The sequence below is a fragment of the Ictidomys tridecemlineatus genome, chromosome 5, assembly GCF_052094955.1.
Source record: "Ictidomys tridecemlineatus isolate mIctTri1 chromosome 5, mIctTri1.hap1, whole genome shotgun sequence".
NCBI lineage: Eukaryota > Metazoa > Chordata > Mammalia > Rodentia > Sciuridae > Ictidomys > Ictidomys tridecemlineatus.
The window spans coordinates 103,070,048-103,092,753 of NC_135481.1; the positions used below are offsets into that span (position 1 = coordinate 103,070,048).

Here is a 22,706-nt window from a genome sequence, read left to right on the forward strand (position 1 = left end):
AATGTTCATCCTATGGAAACACATTCATTTGTGGTTGAAGAACATGTCCTTAGTGGGGGAAAGTATAAATATTAAAAAAAGAGACAAACTCACAGTTTTTAGTTCCATCAGGACTTGTTCATCCACTCCATCATCCAAAAAGATGTCTCTCACATCATTAATAACATCTTCAATCACAGATCTATATAATTTAGGCTTTAAAGGAAAAATAAGACTCTTGAAAAAGATTGTTTTCAACAGGTTAAAAGATTCAAATTCAAAAAAATTAAAAAGTCATCTTGTCAACTATCTAAAATTTATTTTAGAATATGTTATGGCCATTCTAATAAACACCATTTGTACTGTACTTGATGACTGCACATTAAGAGAAGTATTAAGACCTGTAATACAATTTATAAACAGAAGGTCCTTACACATATAAGATCCATACATTTTCAGTTATAATTTCCTATTTTGTAGAAAAAATACTTAACATGATATTTTAAAATGGCTTTATGGTTGCTTATATCTGGTTCCTTTTATTCCATTCTGTGTTTTATACCCTGTTATACCATATAACCTTGCCACTAAGTCTTGAGACTTTAGAGAACCTCATGTCCACTCATCTGGTAATAATGGACATTCAAGTTTAAAAATCGTCTCACTTCTATTTTTTGTGACCCAATTTGTAATGCCAAGCTATACCATGAAACTATTCATATAACCACAATTACAGATCTCAAGGTCCCAGAGGAACAGATACACTGATTCTTTTCTCATGATTTCTCTCTTCCTTCTCCTGCCTAGGTGACACTACAGAATAAAATCATGAACATCCCTGCATGTTCAATGTAATTATTACTATTATTATTGCTGGTATTATTTGGAGGGGGGGAGTTGGGTGGAGGAGTTAGTTTCCAGAAGACTAACAGAAGAATGACTAAAATGAAAACAAATGTGAGAGCACTTTACAAGGTTTCTAAAAACCAAAAGGAGTTAGAACAATCAGCCTAAACCTTATCCTATGGGGGGTTAAAAAAAAAAAGAAGTTTGCATTCCAAATGATAAACTAGATATGTCTCTTTATAACTCTTAGACGTTATCAAAATGTTAATGTTAACAAATATTTTTTCATTTAATCCTTTGTCATTATTTGTGTTTGATACCTTGCTTAAGGTTAAAGCTACTGGCTATCAATAAAACCAAGGATTTGCTCTCATACACAAACTTCAAAAAAAAAAAAAATCAAATGCTTTATCAGCATCTCTACCAGCAATACTGTTATCACAGGGAACCTTCTAAGAAAATATATCCTTCCTAACCAAAAATACTGGTTTGTCCTGTACAATGTATCTCAACCATTAAAACCTATTAATTCCTTTTCTTTACAATCAGGACAATTCAAATATCCTTACTGTTTCACTCACTAATCTACTTTTTTTATTATGCCAACTCTGCCTCAATAAACTTAATCTGTAAAAAGAGAATCTCTCTAGTCCCTCCTTACTTTTATACATTCTTCTTCTATATAAAGTATATCTAGCTACAGATTATCTTATCCATGGTAATTTAACTACTGAATTACAAATGTACAACTATAGAGTGCTTTCTACCAATGACTTCTCTGGACATCACATAGGCAATGTAATTTTAAATAGGTAGGATAAATCAATTATTTTTCAAGGAAACTACAGACATTTTGATCTGAGATCAGTTATCCTAAAACATTTCTGCTTAGTATTTCAGACACTTATAAATACAAATCTGCTTTTTTCTGGTACTTCCTATTTAATGATTCATTCATGCTCTAAGATTTTGCTTTTGTGTCTTAATGAACCACAACCCGGGCACTTAACCAATTTAGAAGCACTAGGGTTGCAAAAGAGAAACATGTAGTCTGCACAGAGTATATGCATAAAGAATAATTTAGCAGTTGTTTACAATGTGAAAAGTTCTCAAAATATTGATTTTTTCTTAAAAGCATGTGGGTATACAGGCACTGTTTGAAATAAGTAATATCTAATTTATTACTTAAATTTCTTAACTTCACTTGGGCCAAAGTTTTTATTATACAGAAGATAATTTAGGTTGTCCAGATTTTTTAAAAAAGCAAATATTGCAAACTTTAAAACCAGTGACATTATCGAGTGATTAATTAGAGGTTTCCTTTCAAAAGCGTTAATTCTTTTATGCAGTGGTGGAAAGTAAATTAATTTCTATACTGGGTACCAGGTTAATATCCAATGCAATAAAAACACGGCCTACTTAGAATTTAAATTTTTTAAAATGCAGTTTGCCGTCTCTTATTGCATTTCCCCTTACCCATCAGTGTACTGTGGACATGAAATCCTATATGGGCTTTAGCCACTTGCCTATTTCTTTGAAAAGCTTCGTTACTAGGATAATTATAGGAAAACATGAGAAAATATTATAAGATATAGTTGTAACATATTTTCTGAATACTTGGTGAACAGTAAACTCAAACCCATGCAGTCCATTACAGCTACCATTTAATATAGAAAAGCGTTTGAAAAATTTCCGACAATAAGACACCTTCCAATCCAAGAAAAATGTCATGTGATTTTAAATTTTTTAAAAAATCTAAAAAATGAGCCGGCAGTTGGGCGTATTTCTCTGAACAATGAAAGCAAACCCTAGGTGTTGCAACAAAACAAAAACTTGGGGTTTTTAAGCGGCCCCAGCAGGATGCAAAATTACAGCGTTAGAAAAGGACCTAGAAATAAATAGAGCTCTGCACGCGCCCGCCTCTCGCCTCGGGAGCACGCACCTCCCAGCCCCGCTCTCTGCAGCTCTCACTATTTAAAGCCGGATCTGGTGTTTAAATGGAGAGGCGGTGACGTAGGCCTGAAAAGCACCTTCCCATCCTGGCAGAGTCTATATTAGAGAGCGGCAATGGCTCTATATAAACAGGGCAGCCAAAGGGAGGAGGACCACAAGGCTCAGGGACTGAAAAGCAGGGTAAGCGGCCGCAGCCATGATGGATCAACCCGAGTCGCCAACGGTACTGTGTCGCGCGGCCGCGGGCTTGTCTGCGGCATTTGGGATCGGGCAAAAACGTGTTTTATTGTCATAATAAAATAATTAAGAGTTGGGTGGACTAGTGATCACATTGCGTTGGTGACTGAAAAGGTTATTTATGTGACTGCTTTTTGCAAACCTACGTGATCGCAAGTAACCAAAAAGGGACAAGCGGGAAGAAGTAGGCAAATTCCAAGGCGAAAGCGGGAGACACTTTGACCACTGCAGGCTTTTTTGTTTGTTTCGGTGCTTTTGCTAGTCGAAGATACGATGGGGCTTTTGCTTCCCCTTCGCCATTTTACCCGTGCGGAAGGAACTGAGATAAGTGCTTTTCAACCTTCGTCCTTTTTTTTTTTTTTTAAAAATGGCCCCAGAGATGGTTCCCAAAACACAACCGCCAGAGAAACCCAAAGTAACCCTGAAAGTAACCGTCAATCTTCCACTGCATTAAAGTGGGTCTCGGGGGCTCGCCCAATTCCCTAGGCTCGGCTTTGGATGCGCGGCCGCTCGGGGAGCCTCGTCGAGCCAGCGGACAGCCGGGTCCCCGCCTGGGACGCGGCGACTCGCTCCCGCCCGCCCTCCCGGAGACGGGGGCCGGGGTCGGGGCCGCGCGCCCGCCCGGGCCCAACCGCCTGCGCGGCCCGGTCCGCCCGCGGAGGCCCCAGGCCCGCTGGCGCCCCCGCCCTCCCGCCGCCGCGAGCCCTCGGCGCCCCCCCGCGCCCGCCGCCCCAGCCCGGTCCGCCCGAGGCGGGAAGCGGCGGCGGCGGCGGCCTCGCGGGCGACGGAGAGTCGAGGCCGGGAGTCGCCGCCGTCCCCGCCCCCGCCCGGTCCGGCCGTTGCTGCCGCCGGAACGAAGCCCCCGCCGGCCACCGAACCAAGTCCTTACCACGGTGTTTGTATTTGCCGAGTTCGCCATTTCCACACACAACACAAACAAGAGGGGGGCAACCTCGAGAAAAGAAAACAAAACCAAAAAAAAAAAAAAGAAACAAACGAAGACCTGGAGGGTGGCCCAAGCCACCGCAAGACTGGGGCAAAAATTTAAAACAAAATCGATCCTGAAGGAGTAAGGGTAGCGGTGAGATTAGGAGGAGGGGGTTACTCCTCCCGGGCTAAAAACCTGGAGAATCGCCTTTAAAAAAGCCACGACCCTTCAGGGGTTCGGGGGGCGTTGCCCGCTCCCCACCCCGCGCCAAGGAGGGAAACCAACACCGGTCGCCGCTCCCCGCGCCGCCGCTGCCGCCACCGGCTGCAGCTCCAGCCGTCCGGTCCGCCTGCTTCTCCCCTTTATATAGCGAGCCAACAAGCTGCGCGAGCCGCCGCCGCCGCCGCTGCCGCCGAGAGACAGGGCGGAGGGGGAGGGAGGGGCGGAAAGGGCGGGGGCAGAGGTGGGCGGGGCTGAGCGCGAGACACCGCGAGAGCCGCGTGCGCAGGCGCGCCAGGGCGGAGGCCGCCGTGAGCAGCGTCGTCACGCGCCGTGAAGGGTACTGGGCGGTCGGAGGCCCGGGACTGGAGTAGTGAAGGCTGCCTTCCCTACACTCACGCGGTCACGTGTTTGGCACCCAGGCGGAAGTTTCTGACAGCCCTTTGCCTACGAGGGATTTTGAACGCATTGCTGGACGAGGCCCGAGTTCTAGTGACCCCGAGTTCAGAGCTAATTGGACCGCCTCCTCAGACGTTTCAGGGTTGTCCCTCGCTTTCGGAGCTAGGAAATGTGGCAGTGGCAGTGGCGGATGCCTCGGTATTAATGGCCACGAAGGAGGGCCGGTCACGTGGCGCGGCTTCCGCCCCCCTGGCGCGCTCGTACTCGGAACTGAATTTTGAATGCGGAGTCATCTCTGGATTCGTGAGCTCGGATTTCGAGCATCCTTTCGTGCGCGCCTCTACCAGAGGCTGGGCCTTTAGCACGTGGAATTCTGTATGTGTTTTAAAAGGGGATGAAAGCCGACTTGGGCCGGCTGTCCCCACATTCTAGAATCAGAAACCCCAGGAGCCGTCTGTTGTCTCTACAAGAGTCCCGCTAGGAAGTTTCTGGACTTAAGTGCCGCAAAGGGTCGGACTCTACTATCCCAGGTACTTTAAATGACTTCTTACGGTGGTGGAAATGCCATTTAAAAAAAAAAAAAAAAAACTGGATGATGACAGTACAACTTTCCTTGTTGTTTTTTAAATCCTATTTCCAAACTACTGTGACTCCTCATGGCGAGCGTATAATGGCCAACCACATCTAAAATACATATCCTCCACCCGCCAACTCACATGGTCTCTTGCTGCTAGGAGTAGGCAGTTTGTCCATATCTTGGGGTGCAATTCCATAGGCATTTGACCTCCGCCACTCAAGTGAATCCTTCCTTTGTATCACCATTTCGTTGCAGAACAGAGAATGTTCTGTTTAGAAGGCAGAATTCACAATACCTGATTTTTCCATTCTAGGAATTTCGAGAGAGACAAGGAATGCAATCAGGAAGCCTGAGGGAGTTTATACTCAAAAGACAAAGCAAAGAGGCTGGAGTTGTAGCTCAGTGGGTAGAGCCTTGCCTAGCACATGTGAGACCCTGGGTTCGATCCTTAGCACCACATAAAAATAAATGGATAAAATAAAGGTATTGTATCCATCTACATCTAAAAAAAAAAACAACCTTAAAAAAAGACAAAGCTAAACAAAGTTTTGTGCCAGTGAAATCAGATTTGAGGACTATCAAAGACATCCTACCAGAGAGGAAAAGATGTAGCCTACCAGGAACTCAAGGGAATAGTACTAATACTCAGAAAATGGAAGATAGTAAATAAGGTTGTGAATGGATGAAGAGAATGTCTATTAACTTCAAGACTTCTTTTAACACCAACTAAACATTTGCACGCAGTTCTCTGCAGAGTTGCCTGGTCTGTAGCACTTAAAGAAAAAAAAGTTCACAGGAAATCAGTGTTCATTGTATATGAAGTTATAATTCTATCAGAAATTATAATATTCAGATGATAGCCTAAAAAATGAACAGTAGCATTCCTGGCAAGTCTTACTGAAAGGAAAGTGAGGAACCTGAGACAGGTAAGCAAGAAATGAAAGAGGAAGACCAGGCAGAGATCCATACACACAAGAGTTTATTTGTCAGAGCTGACAAATAAAGGCCATCTCTCCATAGACAGAGAGTGGCAAAAAGGGCTTGGGATTTGGGACTTCTATGGGGGCAGGCTCAGGGATTGGGGGGTGTGTGTGTGTGTGTGTGTGTGTGTGTGTGTGTGTGTGTGTGTGAAGGGTTGGGTTGGTATGAAGGAGTGGTGAGACTTTCTCAGAAATGCTCTTGGGTGGGGAAAGCAGAATTTTTCTTAAAATGGCAGCTGTCACTTAATAGGGCCATCCAGATGCTAAACAAGGAGGTTACACTTACTACATATTATTTTAAGAGGACTTTTGGTTTCCTCTTTATGTACATATTACCAAGTGTTCACACATGTAGTCCCTAACCTTCCACTCATTTTTTCTTCCTTCCCATTTGCAGTCTGGTGTTTTTGCCATCAATTAAATTTAAGAACAGTACAAACAGGACATGGAAGTAAATCTGTGAAATTTGTTTTCTTCAAAAATCTTCTATACAGAAATTGACGAGATGTATGTTCTATTGGGTCTGATTTATGAATAATGGAGTGAGGATAAAAGACCTCTTTAAAACTTTCAGACTTCCTGTATACCGAGTCTGTGTCTTTTTACACCTTTTAGATTGCAACAATGCCTAAGCACTTTATTAAAATTTACCCAAATTTCTTTCTTTTTCCGGCCCATGAACCTGACATCTGGTAATCATCATGGATTTCATTCCAATTTATTGGTTTTCCAATTCTTCCTTTAGCTGCAATATACCTTCAGTCACAATATGCCGCAGTCTGTCTGGGCACAAAATAACCGAGCCGCCACAAAGCCTTGTAGGTTCAAACAGTAACTCTTTATTCCTGAACTCTCACTGGCCCTCTACACACACTTCCCGGGAACACATTCCCTCCACAGGGCTCTGCTCGCCAATTCTCCTGGAACCCTGCAAGAACTCAAGAGGAACTCCAAAGTAGTGGGCCCCAGGCAGGAGGATCTGCCCTAATCCTAGAGCCGCCCTATGCCCCTGGAGGATCCGCCCAAATCCCCCGGAACCGCCCTAATCACAGAGCAGGGTCACCTTTCAACCATTTGCTCTAGCAAAATGCCAGGCATCATTCCGACTAAACTGTGGCTCTCAACAACAATACATATGTGCCAATTTAGTTTCAGAAAGTGATATTTTCTACTGAGGTATCAAAATTGTGGGCCTAAATCTATGGAAGCTACAGTCCTTTGTTTTACAAAACTGAAAATTTTTAAGCAGGAAAATGTTCCTATATACTAGATTTAGGGCTGGGGTTGTGTTTCAGTGGTAGAGCGCTTGCCTAGCATGTGTGAGGCACTATGTTGGATCCTCAGCACCACACACACAAAAAAAGTTTTTCTTTTTTTTTAAAGGACTAGATTTAGTGTCATATTTAAATATCTGAACTTTTATCTGAACTTCTAATTCTTTGCTCCCAAAAGCTTGAGTAACATAATTTCAATAGCTATTTATATAAAGTATACTAGATTTCCAAAATACAAACTCATATTTTGTGGCAGCCATGTATAGACAGATATATTATAATGCTTTTTTCTTTGTGATGAATCTTTTTTCCTATCTTCAAAATGTTTTATTTGGGAAGATAAAAAGTTAACTCCTCTCTTTTATATATGTTAATACACTCTCTAGACACTGGATAGCTACAAAAGAAAACAATCAATATATAAATTGTGATGTATGCTAAACAAAATGATACCAAACCTTGGTGTCCAGGCATTTAAATATTTTACTGTTCAAATGAATATTTTAGCAATAATACCAAGAAAAAAGTCAAAAATGGCTGATCATGGAAAGAGGCTTAAACTAAAACCTTGTAACATTCCTTTACCTCCATTTTCTTAAATAATAAAACAATAATCTAATATATTTAGGCATCACACAGCTCTCACATACCCAGCAACTATACTTTAGGAGAATATAAGAGTGAAAAAGCTTTCCTTTTCACCTACTACTAATCATAATAAAAGTTCCTATTAAAAAATATAGTGCACAATTGCAGCATTCTTTTTAGTTTTGGGGAGTCGGCGGGGGTCGGTACCAGGGATTGAGCCACTTAATCACAGCCACATCCCCAGCCATTTTTATTTTTTATTTTTTTGAGATGATCTCACTATGATGCTTTGGGCTGATTTTGAACTTGTGATCCTCCTCCCTCAGCCTTCTGAGTCGATGGGATTACAGGCACATGACACCACACCCAGCTCAATAGGACTCATTTAGGTTATTAAAACTAGGCTGCTGTTTTTCAGTCTTACCAAAATAATTTTAATGTATTTAAATTGCATCTGTTTGTTTGGTTGCAGGATTTTGTTTTGTTTTGTTTTAGTTTTTTGCTAAAAAAAAAGAAAAATTTTCACATGCAATAATTTTTGGTATGGTATATGAAAGACAAAATTGTGGCCTCCACAAATTACTTCTATACATGTGCTATGATTTGCTTATAGTTTGGCCCCTAAGGTTTCAAGTATAGAAAGGAAACTTTGTTCTTAGCGTGGTAATGTGGAGCTTCGAAGAGATTGGGCCTACATGCAAGGCAATTTTTCACTGGGGCCACCATCATTAGAAGAGATTGATACTGGAACCAGTCATGGTTTGTGCACTTGTAATCCGAACTCAGGAGGCTGAAGCAGGAGGATCTTAAGTTCAAACCCAGCCTCAGCAACTCAGCAAGGCCAAGCAATTTAGCGAGACCTTGTCTCAAAACAAAAAATAAAAAGGGCTGGGGATATTGCTCAGTGGTAAAATTCCCCTGAGTTAAATCTGCAGTACCTGAGGTGGGGGAAAATGTAGAGATTGATACTGGTCTGGCACAGAGTGAGTTGTTCTCCTAAAAGTGAGTTGTTATAAAGGAGAAAGACTGGCTCTTCTCTAGTCTCTGGCTTCTTGTCTTGCCATGTGTTCACCCCTTCTGGTATGTACTCCCACGACACCTTCACCACGGCAGAACAAATGAGGCCAACCAAGCATGGACTTTCAGTGTATGAAACAGCTAAACAGACCTCTTTTCTTTACACATTTCCAACTGCATGTATTTTATTATAGCAACAGAAAATGGATTCATTAATACTATATGTGAGGGCTGGGGATGTGGCTCAAGCGGTATCGCGCTCGCCTGGCATGCGTGCGGCCCGGGTTCGATCCTCAGCACCACATACCAACAAAGATGTTGTGTCCGCCGAGAACTAAAAAAAAATAAATAAATATTAAAAATTCTCTCTCTCACTCTCTCTTAAAAAAAATACTATATGTGAGGAGGAAATCTTAAAAATTTTTAGTATTCTCTTCCTCTCTTATAATTCAAAACTGCTACTTAATATCTAAAAACAACAACCAATTGTAGTTCTCATATATCCCAATATATATAAGCAGCTTGGTGGCTTAGAAACATAATTTAGCATGGAGTTTTGGTAGAATAGGACTTGACTTTGCCACTAATTTATTGTATTGTTGTCTGCTGTAACTAATCTTCTCTGTTCAGTAAGATGGAATTATAATCATCAACCTATGATTGTTGAGAAGATCAAAAATACTTGAAAGTGCTTCGACAAGTACTCAGTGGATGTTTTTATTAGTAATGATACATGTATAACAAGTACACCAATATCAGCAAAGCAGAGGAAAGATCTTTTTAACTCACTTTATAGGAACACTTCCATTTGGTGATGCCAGTAGTTAGTGACTAATTTATGCAGTAATTGGGCAAATTTTTATACCTTAGGTCATGAGTATGCAGCATAATTTTTGCATGTAAATATAATAATTATATGCTGCCATGAGCTTTGACTCCTTGAACTGAAAGCTAGCTTATTGTTGGAATTTATCAAGCTAGTTAGTTATACATGTTCCCTACTATATCTAACAAAAATTATATATGAATTTATCCATTAATTCAGTAATGCCATTCCTAGAACTCCATTGTGATACATCAAAAAAAGAAAAAAAAGATTTCACATAAAGAGATTATATGTCCATGTCCCACATGTTCACATAAGGAAATAGGCTGAATAAAAACTATGGTACATGTACACAAGAGAGTTCGAGACAACTGCAACAAAAGTGAGGATTCTCTCTCTGGACTACTGTGCAATGGTCTTTGGGGTATAGTGTTACGTTAAAAAAAGAAAAAGAAAAGCAAGGTAGAAAAAAGTGTTCCTTGTATGTCATCATTTAAGAAAAGAAGAAATATATAAATGTGCATATTAAGCTTGCTTAGATTTTAAAAAGAAACCATAGTTTAAACAAACAAAGGTTACCTACAAAAACAAGGAGAAAATAGTGTGGAAAAGACAGGAAAAGAAATTAGACTTATTGAACTCTACTTAATTTTTTAGAAGTGACTTTGGAAACATATAAATATTTTACTTAGTTATAAAAAATTAACTTTTGAAAAAAAGCTCCCCAAACCAAAAATAAAGCAAAGAAACTCAATCTAACTTAATATTACATAACACAGAAAGGAACTTCTTGGGGTTGGGACTGTAGCTCAGTGGCACAGTGTTTGCGTAGCATGTATGAGGCACTGGGTTTGATCCTCAGCACCACATAAAAATAAATAAAATTAAGGCATCTGTCCATCAACAACTACAAGAAAAAAAAGAGAAAGAAAGGAACTTCTCTAAGTGACTTTAAAGCATAATAATTTGGCTATAGATCTGTAGTGGGATAATCTTTAAGCAATTACTATGTGGTACTACTTCTCCTCTAGCTAGGATTCACTGGTCCAGGAATCAAGGGGTAGAAACAGGAATGGTACTACTCACTGTTACCCCTAGTGAACAGCTAGAAAAAATTTTGCTTCCTGTCCCTACAACCTTATGCTCTGCTAGTCTAGAAATCTTAGTTCCAGAGCTGGGAAGCTTTTGCCAGGAGGCACAGCAATGATTCCATTAAACTAAAAGTTAAGATTTCCTTTTGGCTACTTTGGGCACCTCATGTCTCTGGTCAACAATTTAAGAAGGCAGTTACATGTTGATAAGGGTGATTGATCCAGATTACCAAGGATAAATAGAACTATTACTCCACAGTGGAGGTAAGGAAGAGTGTCTGGAATATAGGAGATCCCTTGGGGCATCTCTTAGCATTACCATATCCTGTTATTAAGGTCAAGAGGAAATAGAACAATCCAATCCATGGTAAATGATAAATGTCTCAGACCCTCTAGGAATGAAGATATGGATAATTCCTCCATGTAAAAACCAGGACCCACTGATGTGCTCACTGAAGATAGACAGAATACCGAATGGGTAAGAGAAAGTAGATAAAAGTATCAGTTATGGTCACGTGATTAAAAATAAGGTCTGTTAATTGTCATGTGTATATTGTTTTGTTAAGAATATTTTGTGGGCTGAGGATGTAGCTCAAGTGATAGCATGCTCTCTGGCATGCATGGGGCACTGGATTGAATCCTCGACACCACATAAAAAAAATAAAATAAAGATGTGTCCACCGAAAACTAAAAAATAAATATTAAAAAAATTCTCTCTCTCTCTCTCTAAAAAAAAAAAAAAGAATATGTTTGTGCATCTTGCCTCTCTTATTCCTTTATTATGTAACACTATATTTATTGACAATATTGATAAACTTAATATCAGTTCTTATATGGGTGGCACTGTCCAATAGACTAGGGACATAAATAGAAAAAATGCAGAAGAATGAGGAAGCTGCTTTGGATGCAAGCTCCATTCTTTTTGAGCAGTGCTATCTATTGTTGCTGCCATTGCCCAAGGACATTGGAGTCCATCTTCTTCACTCTTCCAACATGGACTCTGAATAGTGATTCTTTGGGGGGCAGTTTCTAGGCCTTCAGTCTCAGGCTGGTACTACATCGGTCGCTTTTGTTCTGAGGCTCCATCGTCATAGACTGAGCAATTAATGATTTTTCTAGCTCTCCAGCATGCAGATGGCCATTGTGGAACTATCCTGCTTCTGATCATGTAAGCCAATCTAATAAATCTGCTTTTATAATCATAAAAATATATGTCCTGTTGATTTTGTTCCTCTAGAGAACTGACTAATATACTTGGTTTATAAGTACATCAGTTCTATTTCTACCTCCATTTTTATGTGACATTCTCCTATGTCTTCACATCATTTTCTCTCTGTACATCTGTTTTTGTACCCAAATTTCCCTTTTTATATCAGTCATATTGGCTTAGGGACAAATTTATTTTAATTTGATTGCCTTTGGAAAAGTTATAATCCCAAATAAGATTACTTTCTGAGGTACTTGGAGCTACATTTTTAAGCATATCTTTTTCAGGGACACAATTCAACTTGGAAGGAATCTAGAAGACTAATATTATCATCTCAAAAATTTCAGGAACCAACATGAAGAAATTTCAGTTAGCCTTTAAGAATCAATAGGATAGTACTTGCAGTAAGCTGAATTACATCAAATATTTAAATACATTACTTATAGTGCTTCTAAAAGAATGAACTATGAAATTCCCATTGAAGGATGCTAGGGAAATGACTCATTATTTAAAGATTGGTAAGTAAAAAGAAGCCTTATCCAGCCTTTCCTAAATGAACTGGACCACTAAGTATCAAATAGTAGGAATAGTGGGTTGAATGGTTGTTCCAAAAAAAGATATGGCCATGTCCTAATCTCTGGAACCTGTAAATGTTTCCTTGTTTAGGAAAAGAATCTCCACTGGTATAATTTACTTTAAAGATTTTGTGATGATATCATCTTGGATTGTCAGATTACCTAGGTGGGCCCTAAATCAATGATAAATGTCCTTTTAAAAGAAAGAACAAAGATAATAGAAGGAGTAGGAAATATGATATAATGATCGAAATTGGAGTGATGCAGTCATAAAGCATACTGGTAGCCACCAAGAATGCCAGCAACCACTAGAAGTTGGAAGAGCCAAAGAATAGATTCTCCTCTAGAGGATGTGAGACCCTGCAACACTTTTATTTTGGACTTTTGGCTTCTAGAACTGTGACAGAATAAACTTCTGTTAATTTATGAACTATGTTTATAGTAATTTATTACAACACCCTCCAAAACTAATATAGTAGGTGAAAAGAAGTTTCTCTATTTTTAAAGATACGTTGTTGCTAAGAAGTAAATAAGGAATAACAGTATTTCACCATTTTGCAAACTCTAATGAATTAAGAGATGGAGAAGCAACTAGATGTTATGTGCTTCCTAATGAAAAACACACTACCATATATGAGATAATCTTGCCTTGACAATACTACACTCCCCAAATAAAAACTCTGTATCTGATCAATCTTCTACATCCAATTAAAAGTTCATAAAACATGCAAAAGATACAGGGACATGTTAAAGTACATATCAGGAATGCAATAAGCAAAGTTCAGACCTTGGAAAGTTATAGAACAAATGATATGATTTTTAACAAATAAATGCAGAGGGAGGGAGTAGGAATCTATAGATTAAAAGACATTTGAAAAAATAATCAATTGCTTCTTTTTTGGGGGGGGGCGGGTACCGGGGATTGAACTTGGGACTGAACTCAGAGGCACTCAACCACTGAACCATATCCCCAGCCATATCCCCTGTTTTGTATTTTATTTAGAGACAGGGTTTCACTGAGTTGCTTAGTGCCTCACCTTTGCTGAGGATGGCTTTGAACTCATGATCCTCCTGTGTCATCCTCCTGAGAAGCTGGTATTACAGGTGTGAGTCATAGCACCCAGAATCAATTGCTTCTTGTTCTTTTGGTTAATTTAAAGTGTAAACAGAGAAGTCATGAAATGTATGGAACTTCTTAGAACCCTAACTTGAATCATCTGTTAAAAAAAAAAGCAATTATTAGAAAATGGAAAATTCAAACACTTGTTGGATATTTGATGAGATTGAAGAGTTATTGATAAACTTTTAGGTATGGTTATGGTTTTATTTGTAAAAGTCCTTATCTCTCAAGAATGCTTCTGAAATTTTTAAGGATGAAATGATATGAGCTCTGGGTTTGCTCTAAAACACAAGCAAGACTATTTATTGCTGGGATATGAATTAAACAAGTGTACCCATGAGTCAGTCCTTGTTGAAGGGGAGCATAGGGTACATTGGGATTCATTATACTATTCTATACATTTTATTTTTAAAATTTTCCATTAAAAGTTTAAAAGTAAGCCCAAGGAAGCAATATTTTACAATCAGTAGTGGATCTATATCTTCACAATTTATCTTCCGGTCAAAATACTTGATGGGAATTTCTAAGAAAGCCTGATATTCTGATAAATGTAGTCAGTGTAAAACATTGTATTTAATTATATGGATTTCCTCTCTGGTTCTTGGATCTCAGCTAATCCCATGTTTTATCTTGAATCACACACATTTCACAACTGTGATTTAGGAAAGTTAAAATGGTGAAAATTAGGGTACTTGTACAGATGTTATAAAACCATATACACACACACACAATAAAAAAAAATAATAATGTTGTAGTGGCTAAATGAGCTTTGGTTTTCCTGCTATCTTCTTATTCATAGACTTTCAGCATGATACAGCTGCCTTTTTTTTTTTTTTTTTTCAGATGGAGGTCTCACTACATTACCCAGACTCAGTCTCCAGAGTAGCTGGGAATACAAGTGTGTACCACCTGGCCTGCGACTTTTTATATGCTAAAGAGTTAGTTCTACAATGCAACTTTTTAATAAAATGTATCATGGCATGGAGATTAAATTTTAGTTAACCTAAAAACTGTGTCTTATAGAATAATTATGGGTTGAGTATCTGTTGTTATCTGAAATGCTTGGAACCAGAGTGTTTTAGATAATTTTTTTAGTTTTAGAATATTCACATATACATAATAAGACATCTTGGGAATGGGACCTAAGTCTAAACATGAAATTCATTTGTTTTATAGACATACACATATCCTGATGGTAATTTTATGCAGTATTTCTAGTGTGCATGTTTTGACTGACCTTTCACATGCGGTCATATGGAATTTTCTACTGCGGTGTCATTTTGGCACATCAAAAGTTTTGAATTTTAGAACATTTCAGCTTTTGGATTTTCGGGTTAGGGAAGTTCAACCTGTATTGAAACTGAAAATACAGGTAATTATTCTCCAGAATTACCTGAGGAAGGAATGGTTAAAAATAGAAGTAGTGGAGATTAAAGATTATAGATCAGAATGAAAGTAAGAAATCTGCATAGTTAACTATGAAAAAATCAAAGGGTGCAGTTCAAATACCTTCTTCAGGACTGAGACTGGGTTGATATAGGAAGATGATTCTACAAGTGTTTACCAATAGGCAGAAACAATGGATGTTTTCAGTACTCATCAAAAGTATGAAGACCATGAAAGACAAGGAAAGAATGTCAACAAAATGCAGTATGAAATCTCAGATTGGATGCTGAAACAGAAAAAGGATATTTGTAGGAGAAACACTTTAAATAATGTTTGTATTTAGTTAATTGTATTGTATCAATGTTAACTTCCTGGTTTTGATCATACTTTTAGAGTTAGTTGACCTTATTATAGGAAGCTGACTAAAGGGTAATGCATGACTTATATGTTTAATTTTTGCAACCATCTGTAACTCAAATTATTTCAAAATAAAATGTTTTTTTGTGTGTGTGAGATTAGAAGGGGATGTTTAAACATGAAAATGGAGAATTGTTTTTTTCAAAGCTTTAATCACATGATATCCCCTATAGAGCTGGTAACAGCCCAACAGCACAAGAGATAAGTAATATTATCCCTGCATTATGGATAGGAGACTCTGATTAAGCAATGACTTCCTCAAGGTCATATTACTATTTACTTGGGAAATTTTAGAGGTACAATTTCAAAGTTTTCCCCCTGTCTTAGAAATAAGGAACTATCAGTTCAGGAGAATGTGAAGGTTTTGAATCAGATCATGTTGTTCCCAAATTAAGTACACAAAATCAAGACTTCTGAAACTTTACCCCAATTGAATATAATTTTTTTAATACCTAAAAGCTTTTGTTAAGTCATTTGAATAACTGGTTTCTCTGGGGTTTTCTTTGAGGGGGAGGTCTTTTCCTCACACTCCACCCGCCCCACCGGTACTCCAGGACTGAGGACCAAACTCAGAACCTTTTGCATGTGTAACAATGTAGTCAAATCCAAATCTCTTCTAACTCTCCTCTTTTCTTTCTCCTTTCCTCTTCCTTTCTCTTTTCTTTGCTTTTGTTTATTTTTTCTTCTTAATACAATAATTACAGAGTACCAAACATGCCCTCTTTTTAATGACTATATTGAATTTTCAACCTTCTAATGTTGGTTTAACAATCCAATTGTCTGACTTTTTATAGATATGATTGGACAATAGTGATCAAATCCAATCCATTCTCAGAATCTTTTCTTAGTCTCCATGCTTATCTCACTTAATTTTATGCTCAATCTATTACGGCATTTAAAAATATTTATGCAGGGAAGGAAAACCAACAAAACAAGAAAAATTTAATTATGAAGAACCAAAAAACAAAAATTAGGTAAAAGATGAAACTCCTGTATTCCTGTTATCAAGTGTCATCCCTCAGTCTCACCTGTGTTTTTCCTATGCTAACAAGACATCTCTAGATAAACATGTAGATGAATACAAGTGTATTTTGGTTTTGGTAAAAAATTTAAATTTCATATAAACTTGCTTTTTTCATAGATACAGTATATTAGGGATCTTTTTCTAGACATTAAATTTTAGACTGTCTAAGCTATTTTTAATGACTGCATGGAATTTCATAATATGATATGTAATAATTTATTTCCCTGTAGTTGCAAAACAAGGCTGTTTCCTTTTTTGCCATTATAAATATTGCTGCAACAGTATTCCTGTGAATGTATCTTAATGTACTTTTGCTATTATCTTTGTAGGATATATTCCTAGAAATGGAGTTAACAGGTCTTTAGTTTCTATCTGTTAAATATTAATTAATAGGGTACTCCCCTAATCAGTTGTCACCATCATCACTTTGACTTCATAAAGGTTCTAAGTAGCTTGTCTTATATAGTTGAGACCTCTCCTTTCTCACTCTTCTAGAAAAAAAGAGTTCTTCATCTTTTTGAATATGTTTATATCTTTCTTCATACCACACATATATCTTACTTTACTTACCTTCATCCTTGCTTCTCTGGACAAATACAGCTCTTGAAATCTTTTCATTGCTTCCATCAGTTGTTGAATCTATATAATTTTTTAATCTTTTAGAAAGTAATAAATATTTGGCATAATTACTTGTCTACTGTGTTTAAATATACATATTTAAGAGGAAAATTAAGGCAAACATTTTCAGAGTTCTCTTTATTCTTGCATTTGTTTTTGTTTTTCTTTCATAAAAAGAGACAGACTAAAGCTGTCCCAACTTCAAAAGGACCTGGGACTAATCTCTTTTCTAAATGTTATACATATTCCCATTTTAAAGTACATTCTGTGTGTATAATTTTTTTCTAATACTAGAGATTGAACCCAGGGGCTCCCTACTACTGAGCTATATCCCTAGACCATTTTTTTTTTTTTTGAGATAGGATCTCACTTAATTGCTCAGGCTGGCCTAGAACTTTCAATCCTCCTCCTTCACAAGTAGCTGGGAATGACAGATATGTGCCACCATGCCTGACTCATTATGAATGTATTTTTGCATGTCTGGTTCTTACTAAACTCTTTCATTCATTTAACAAATGCACGTTGAGCATCAGGTCATATTCTAGGCCATAAGGCAATAGCACAGAATAAATCAGACCAAATTCCCTTCACTTGTGAAGCTCATGAGGCTGGTGAGAGTGACAGTAAACAAATAAGTGAAATGTTCTATAATATGTTCAACAATTATAGAAAAGCAGGAGGGAAGATTGGAGATAGAAGAATTCTTCATGTGTTTTGAAAAGAGATCCAATAAAGCTTGCTTTGAATAAAATGTGGAGTTTTAGAAAAATGAGCAAAGATATCCCACCTATCTCCCTTACATAGAAGGAAGAGTGTACGTGCCCTTTACTAAGGGAAAATTGAGTGAGAAAAGTTCTGTTTTGGTTAGATTACATATTGAACATTTGAATAGAGACATCAAATAAATAGTTGAATGAGTTTCCAGCTCAGCAAGCTAATTTGAAAGTAGAGATTTGGGAATCATTTAGTATATACAGATATTTACAGCTTGAGGAATGTATGAGATCACGTGAGGAATGTTTGAGGAGTAAGTGCACACATTCTGATATTTAGAGAATGGACAAAGGAGAAAGAGCAAGAAGAGGAAGAGGACTGGGAAGGAGTAGTGATGTAGCGTATAAAATAGAATAATGAGGATGTGGGGAGAGGCACAGGCACCAACACCAAGGAAAGAGTGTTTGAGGAAGAAGAGAAAGGTTAATGTATCAAATGCTTCTGAGAAACACATAAGATAATGATAGAAAAGATCATAGATTTGTCAAGTTGGAAGACTATGACAAAAGACACTGTAGTGTGGTAATCGAGATGGAAGATAAACTGGAGTGATTTCAGAAGAAAATAAGAAACAAAATGGTGGAATCAATTATAGACAACCTTCTGGAGAAGCTTTGTTGTGAAGGAAAACCCCCCAAATAGTTTGCACTTGAGGAGTTATGCTATCAGATTCCCCTCTATTTTTATTGTAGTATATAATATAAAATTTATCATCACCACCATTTTTCAATGTATAGTTCAATGCTATTAAATACATTCATGTTGTGCAACCATAACCACCATCTGCCTCTAGAATGCTTTTCATCTTGCAAAACTGAAAACCTATACCTATTAAACAATAATTCCCCACTCCTCTCAGTTAGCAACCACCATTTCACTTCTTCATGATTTTGACTAATTACCTCATATGAAAAGAATCTTACAGTATTTGTCTTTTTGGAACTGGCTTATTTCACTTGATTTATCCATATTGCAGTGTACATTAGAATTACCTTCCTTAGCCAGTCATGGATTACCCATAATCCCAGAGGCTCAGGAGATTGAGGTAGGAGGATCTCGAGTTCAAAGTTAGCCTCAGCAACTTAGTGAGTCCCTAAGCAATGTCGTATGAGAGCCTGTCTGAAAAAATTAAAAGGGCTGAAGATGTGTCTCAATGATTAAAACCCTCTGGGTTAAATCCCTGATACCAAAAAAAAAAAAAAGAAAGAAAAAGAAAGAAAGAAAGAAAAGAATTGTCTTCCTTTTTAAAGTTCAATAATATTCAATTGTATGTATTAACCACATTTTTCTTAACCACTCATCTGTCAATGGACATTTGGGTTGCTTCCACATTTTAGCTATGAATACAGCTATGCAGATATGTTTGAATCTTGACCCTTCTATCACTTATTTGGGATCTACATCCAGAAGCAGAACTACTATATTATATATAGTATAATATATATACTACTATATATTATATGATGATTATATTTTTAAATTTTGAGGAACTATCATACTTTTTACACAGCAATTGTATAATTTCACATACTCACAAACAGTGCACAAAAACTCTAAAATCTCTACATCTTTACCAACAATTATTTTCTGGGTTATTTATTTTGTTTTGTTTTTATATCTAATTGGCATGAAGTGGTTTCTCATTTATGTTTTCAATTTGCATTTTTCTAATGACTACAGATGTTGACCATCTTTTCACATGTTTGTGTTTGTTGACCACTTGTATATCTTTGGAAAAATGTGTAGTGAAGTCTTTTGCCCATTTTTTTAATTGGGTTGGTTTTTTTGTTTTTGAGTTTTATTGGGAATATTAAACCCTTTTCAGATATGTTTTCTCCCATTTTATGGGTTGCCTTTTTACTCTCTTGATAGTGTTTCCTTTTTTTTTTTTTTTTTTTTTTTTTTTTGGTGCTGGAGTTTGAAGCCAGGATATCCCTAAGCATGCAAGAATGCACTCTACAAAAACCTATATCCCTAGCCAATTACATGTTTTTGGAGTACACGTTTTTAAAAATATTTTCATGAAGTTCAATTTGTCAGTTTTTCTTTTGTTGCCTGTATCTTTGAGCCATATCCAAGAAACCACTATTAAATCCAATTTTGTAAATTTCTGTTTTGTTTTCTTCTAAGAATTTTATAATTTCAATTCTTAAATTTAGGTTTTTTATTTCTTTTGAATTGCCTTTTGTATATGGTATAAGATAAGAGTTCAACTTCTTTCTTTTACATTTCCAACACCATTTTTTTATAAAGACTGTCTTTTCCCCATTGAATAGTCTTGGCACTCTTGTCAAAAATCACTTGACCATATTTTCAAGGATGTATTTCTGGTCTCTCTATTGTAGAGGTCTCTCTATTTGTTCTTCCTTTTCAAGAAACCACTTCATGCCAATTAGGTATAAAAACAAAACAAAATAAATAACCCAGAAAATAATTGTTGGTAAAGATGTAGAGATTTTGGAGTTTGTGTGCACTGTGAGTATGTGAAATTATACATTGTTCCAGTACTGCATTATTTTCATTATTATATCATAGTAAGTTTGAAATTAGGAAGTGTGAGTTCTTCAGCTTTGTTCTTCCTTTTCAAGATTGCTTTAGCTATTTGAGATAAAGGATTATCTGTGAATTTCAGTATGAATCAAAAAAAAATCATTGGGATTTTGACAGGGGGTTGCATGAAATTTATAGATACTTTTGGATAGTACTTATATCTTAACAATAATAAGTCTTCAAATTCATGAACAAAGAATGTTTCCCATTTATTTATGTCTTCTTTAATTTCTTTTATCTAAGTTTGATAGTTTTTATTATACAAGTCTTTCACTTCATGGGTGAATTCCTTAGTATCTTATTTCTTTTTGAGGCAATTATAAGTGGAATTGCCTCCCTAATTTCCTTTTCTGATTGTTCAATGTTAATATACAAAATTCAACTGATTTGTGTGTGTGTTGACTTGATATCTACTTTGCTGAATTGGTTTATCGTTTCTGAAAATTTTTTTGTCCGTAGAATCATTAGGGTTTTCTACATATCAGTTCATATTATCTGCATAGACGAACAGAGATCATTTTACTACTTTTTCAATTTGGATGCATTTTATTTCTTCTTCTTTTCAGTTCTAAGTAGGATTTCCAGTAGTATTTGAATAGAAATGGTGAAAGTGGGCATCCCTGATTTGTTCCTCATCTTAGAGGAAAAACTTCCAGTCTACACCATTGAAGTTCACTGTGTTTTTTAAAAAATATATCTGGGGCTGGGGATGTGGCTCAAGCGGTAGTGTGCTTGCCTGGCATGTGTGCGGCCTGGGTTCGATCCTCAGCACCACATACCAACAAAGATGTTGTGTCCGCCGAGAACTAAAAAATAAATATTAAAAATTCTCTCTCTCTCTCTCTCCTCTCTCACTCTGTCTTTAAAAAAAAATATATCTGGTTTTTATTATGTTGACATAGTATATTAGTTCTTTTCTGTTGCTATAATAAACTACAACTGGCTGGAAAATTTATAATGAAAAGAGGTTATTTAGCTCATGGTTCTAAAGGTGTGACATCAACTTCTGCTCAGTTCTGTTGAGGGCCTCAGGGAAAGTGGGATCATAATGCAATAGCACATTTGGAAGAGATTACTTGATGTGACAGGAAACCAGAAAGATTCATGAGTCAGATATGTTCTTTTGTAACACCCTCTCTTGCAGGGACCAGCTGAGGTCCAGGAGAACTGCAGTGATCTCTTCCAAGGGCAGCACTCCTAATGACCTAGTTACCTTGCCCTAAGCTCCACTTCTTCAAGATTACGACATCTCTCCACTCTGCCACACTGAAGGTCAAGCTTCTAACACATAAACTTTTGGGGACACACTCAAACCATAAGCAAACTATAGCAACTTGTTGAGTTTTTTTTTTTTTTAATTATGAAAGGGTATTATTTTGAATGCTTGTTCTACGTTAAATGAAATGATCACATCCCCCCTTTCATTTGTTAAGAATGGTGTATTATACTGGTTGATTTTCATGTTGTACCATCCCTACATTCCAAGAATAAATCCCACTTGGTTATCCTTTTACTGTGCTGTAGAATTCAGTGTGTTAATATTTTGTTCATAAGAAATATTGGTTCTTAGTCTTTCTGTGTCTTGTTTGGCTTTGATCTCAGGGTAATATTGGTCTTATAGAATGAGTTAAGCTTTCTCTTCTTTTCTTTTCTCCCCCACCCCCATCCCAGTACTGGGGATTAAATCCATGGTCACTTTACCACTGAGTTACAACTCCAGCCCTTTTTTTTTATTGCTATTTTGAGGCAAGGTCTCGCTAAGTTACTGAGGCTGGCTTCAAACTTGGAATCCTCCTGCCTTAACCTCCCTAATAGTTAGTATTACAGTTGTATGCCATCATGCCTGGCTTGAAAATAGACTTTATTTTTAGAGTAGTTTTAGGTTCACAGCAAAATTGAGCAGAAATTACAGAGATTTCCCAAGTATAACTGGTCTTCATGCATGCATCTACATCCCTGACCAGAGAGGTACATTTGCTACAATCAATGAATTTACATTGGCACGTCATTATCACCACAGTCCATAGATTATGTTAAGGGTGACTTGTGACGTTGTATATTCTATGGTTTTGGACAAATATATAATGACATGTATCCACACTTATAGTATCATTAGAGTAA

General features: G+C 37.3%; 1 protein-coding gene and 1 long non-coding RNA gene across 6 annotated transcripts in view; one reads left to right on the plus strand and one right to left on the minus strand.

Annotated features, from left to right (window-relative positions):
- Gtf2a1 (general transcription factor IIA subunit 1) overlaps nucleotides 1-4,321 on the minus strand; it is a 39,214-nt gene extending 34,893 nt beyond the window's left edge. Inside the window, exons 1-2 of one of the 3 annotated variants that reach the window (XR_013439173.1) lie at nucleotides 3,905-4,320; nucleotides 94-195 (exon numbers count right to left, since the gene is read on the minus strand). Coding sequence is in view for 2 of the 3 variants with exons in the window: in XM_078050654.1 (XP_077906780.1) it covers nucleotides 94-195; nucleotides 3,905-3,934 (132 nt within the window). In the remaining variant the exon portion in view is untranslated. Of the gene's footprint in view, nucleotides 1-93; nucleotides 196-3,904 lie in introns of all 3 variants that reach the window. The other 2 variants (XM_078050654.1, XM_078050655.1) reach the window with 2 other exon arrangements.
- LOC144377902 (uncharacterized) lies at nucleotides 2,754-22,098 on the plus strand. 3 transcript variants are annotated; one of them, XR_013439176.1, is made up of 3 exons: nucleotides 2,754-3,001; nucleotides 14,660-14,714; nucleotides 21,730-22,098. It is a non-coding gene; the product is annotated as an uncharacterized LOC144377902 (long non-coding RNA). The 3 variants fall into 3 exon arrangements; XR_013439174.1 differs by lacking the exon at nucleotides 21,730-22,098 and having other exon boundaries at nucleotides 14,660-15,717; XR_013439175.1 differs by lacking the exons at nucleotides 2,754-3,001; nucleotides 21,730-22,098 and adding an exon at nucleotides 4,430-5,091 and having other exon boundaries at nucleotides 14,660-15,717.
- Nucleotides 22,099-22,706: the final 608 nt, after the last annotated feature.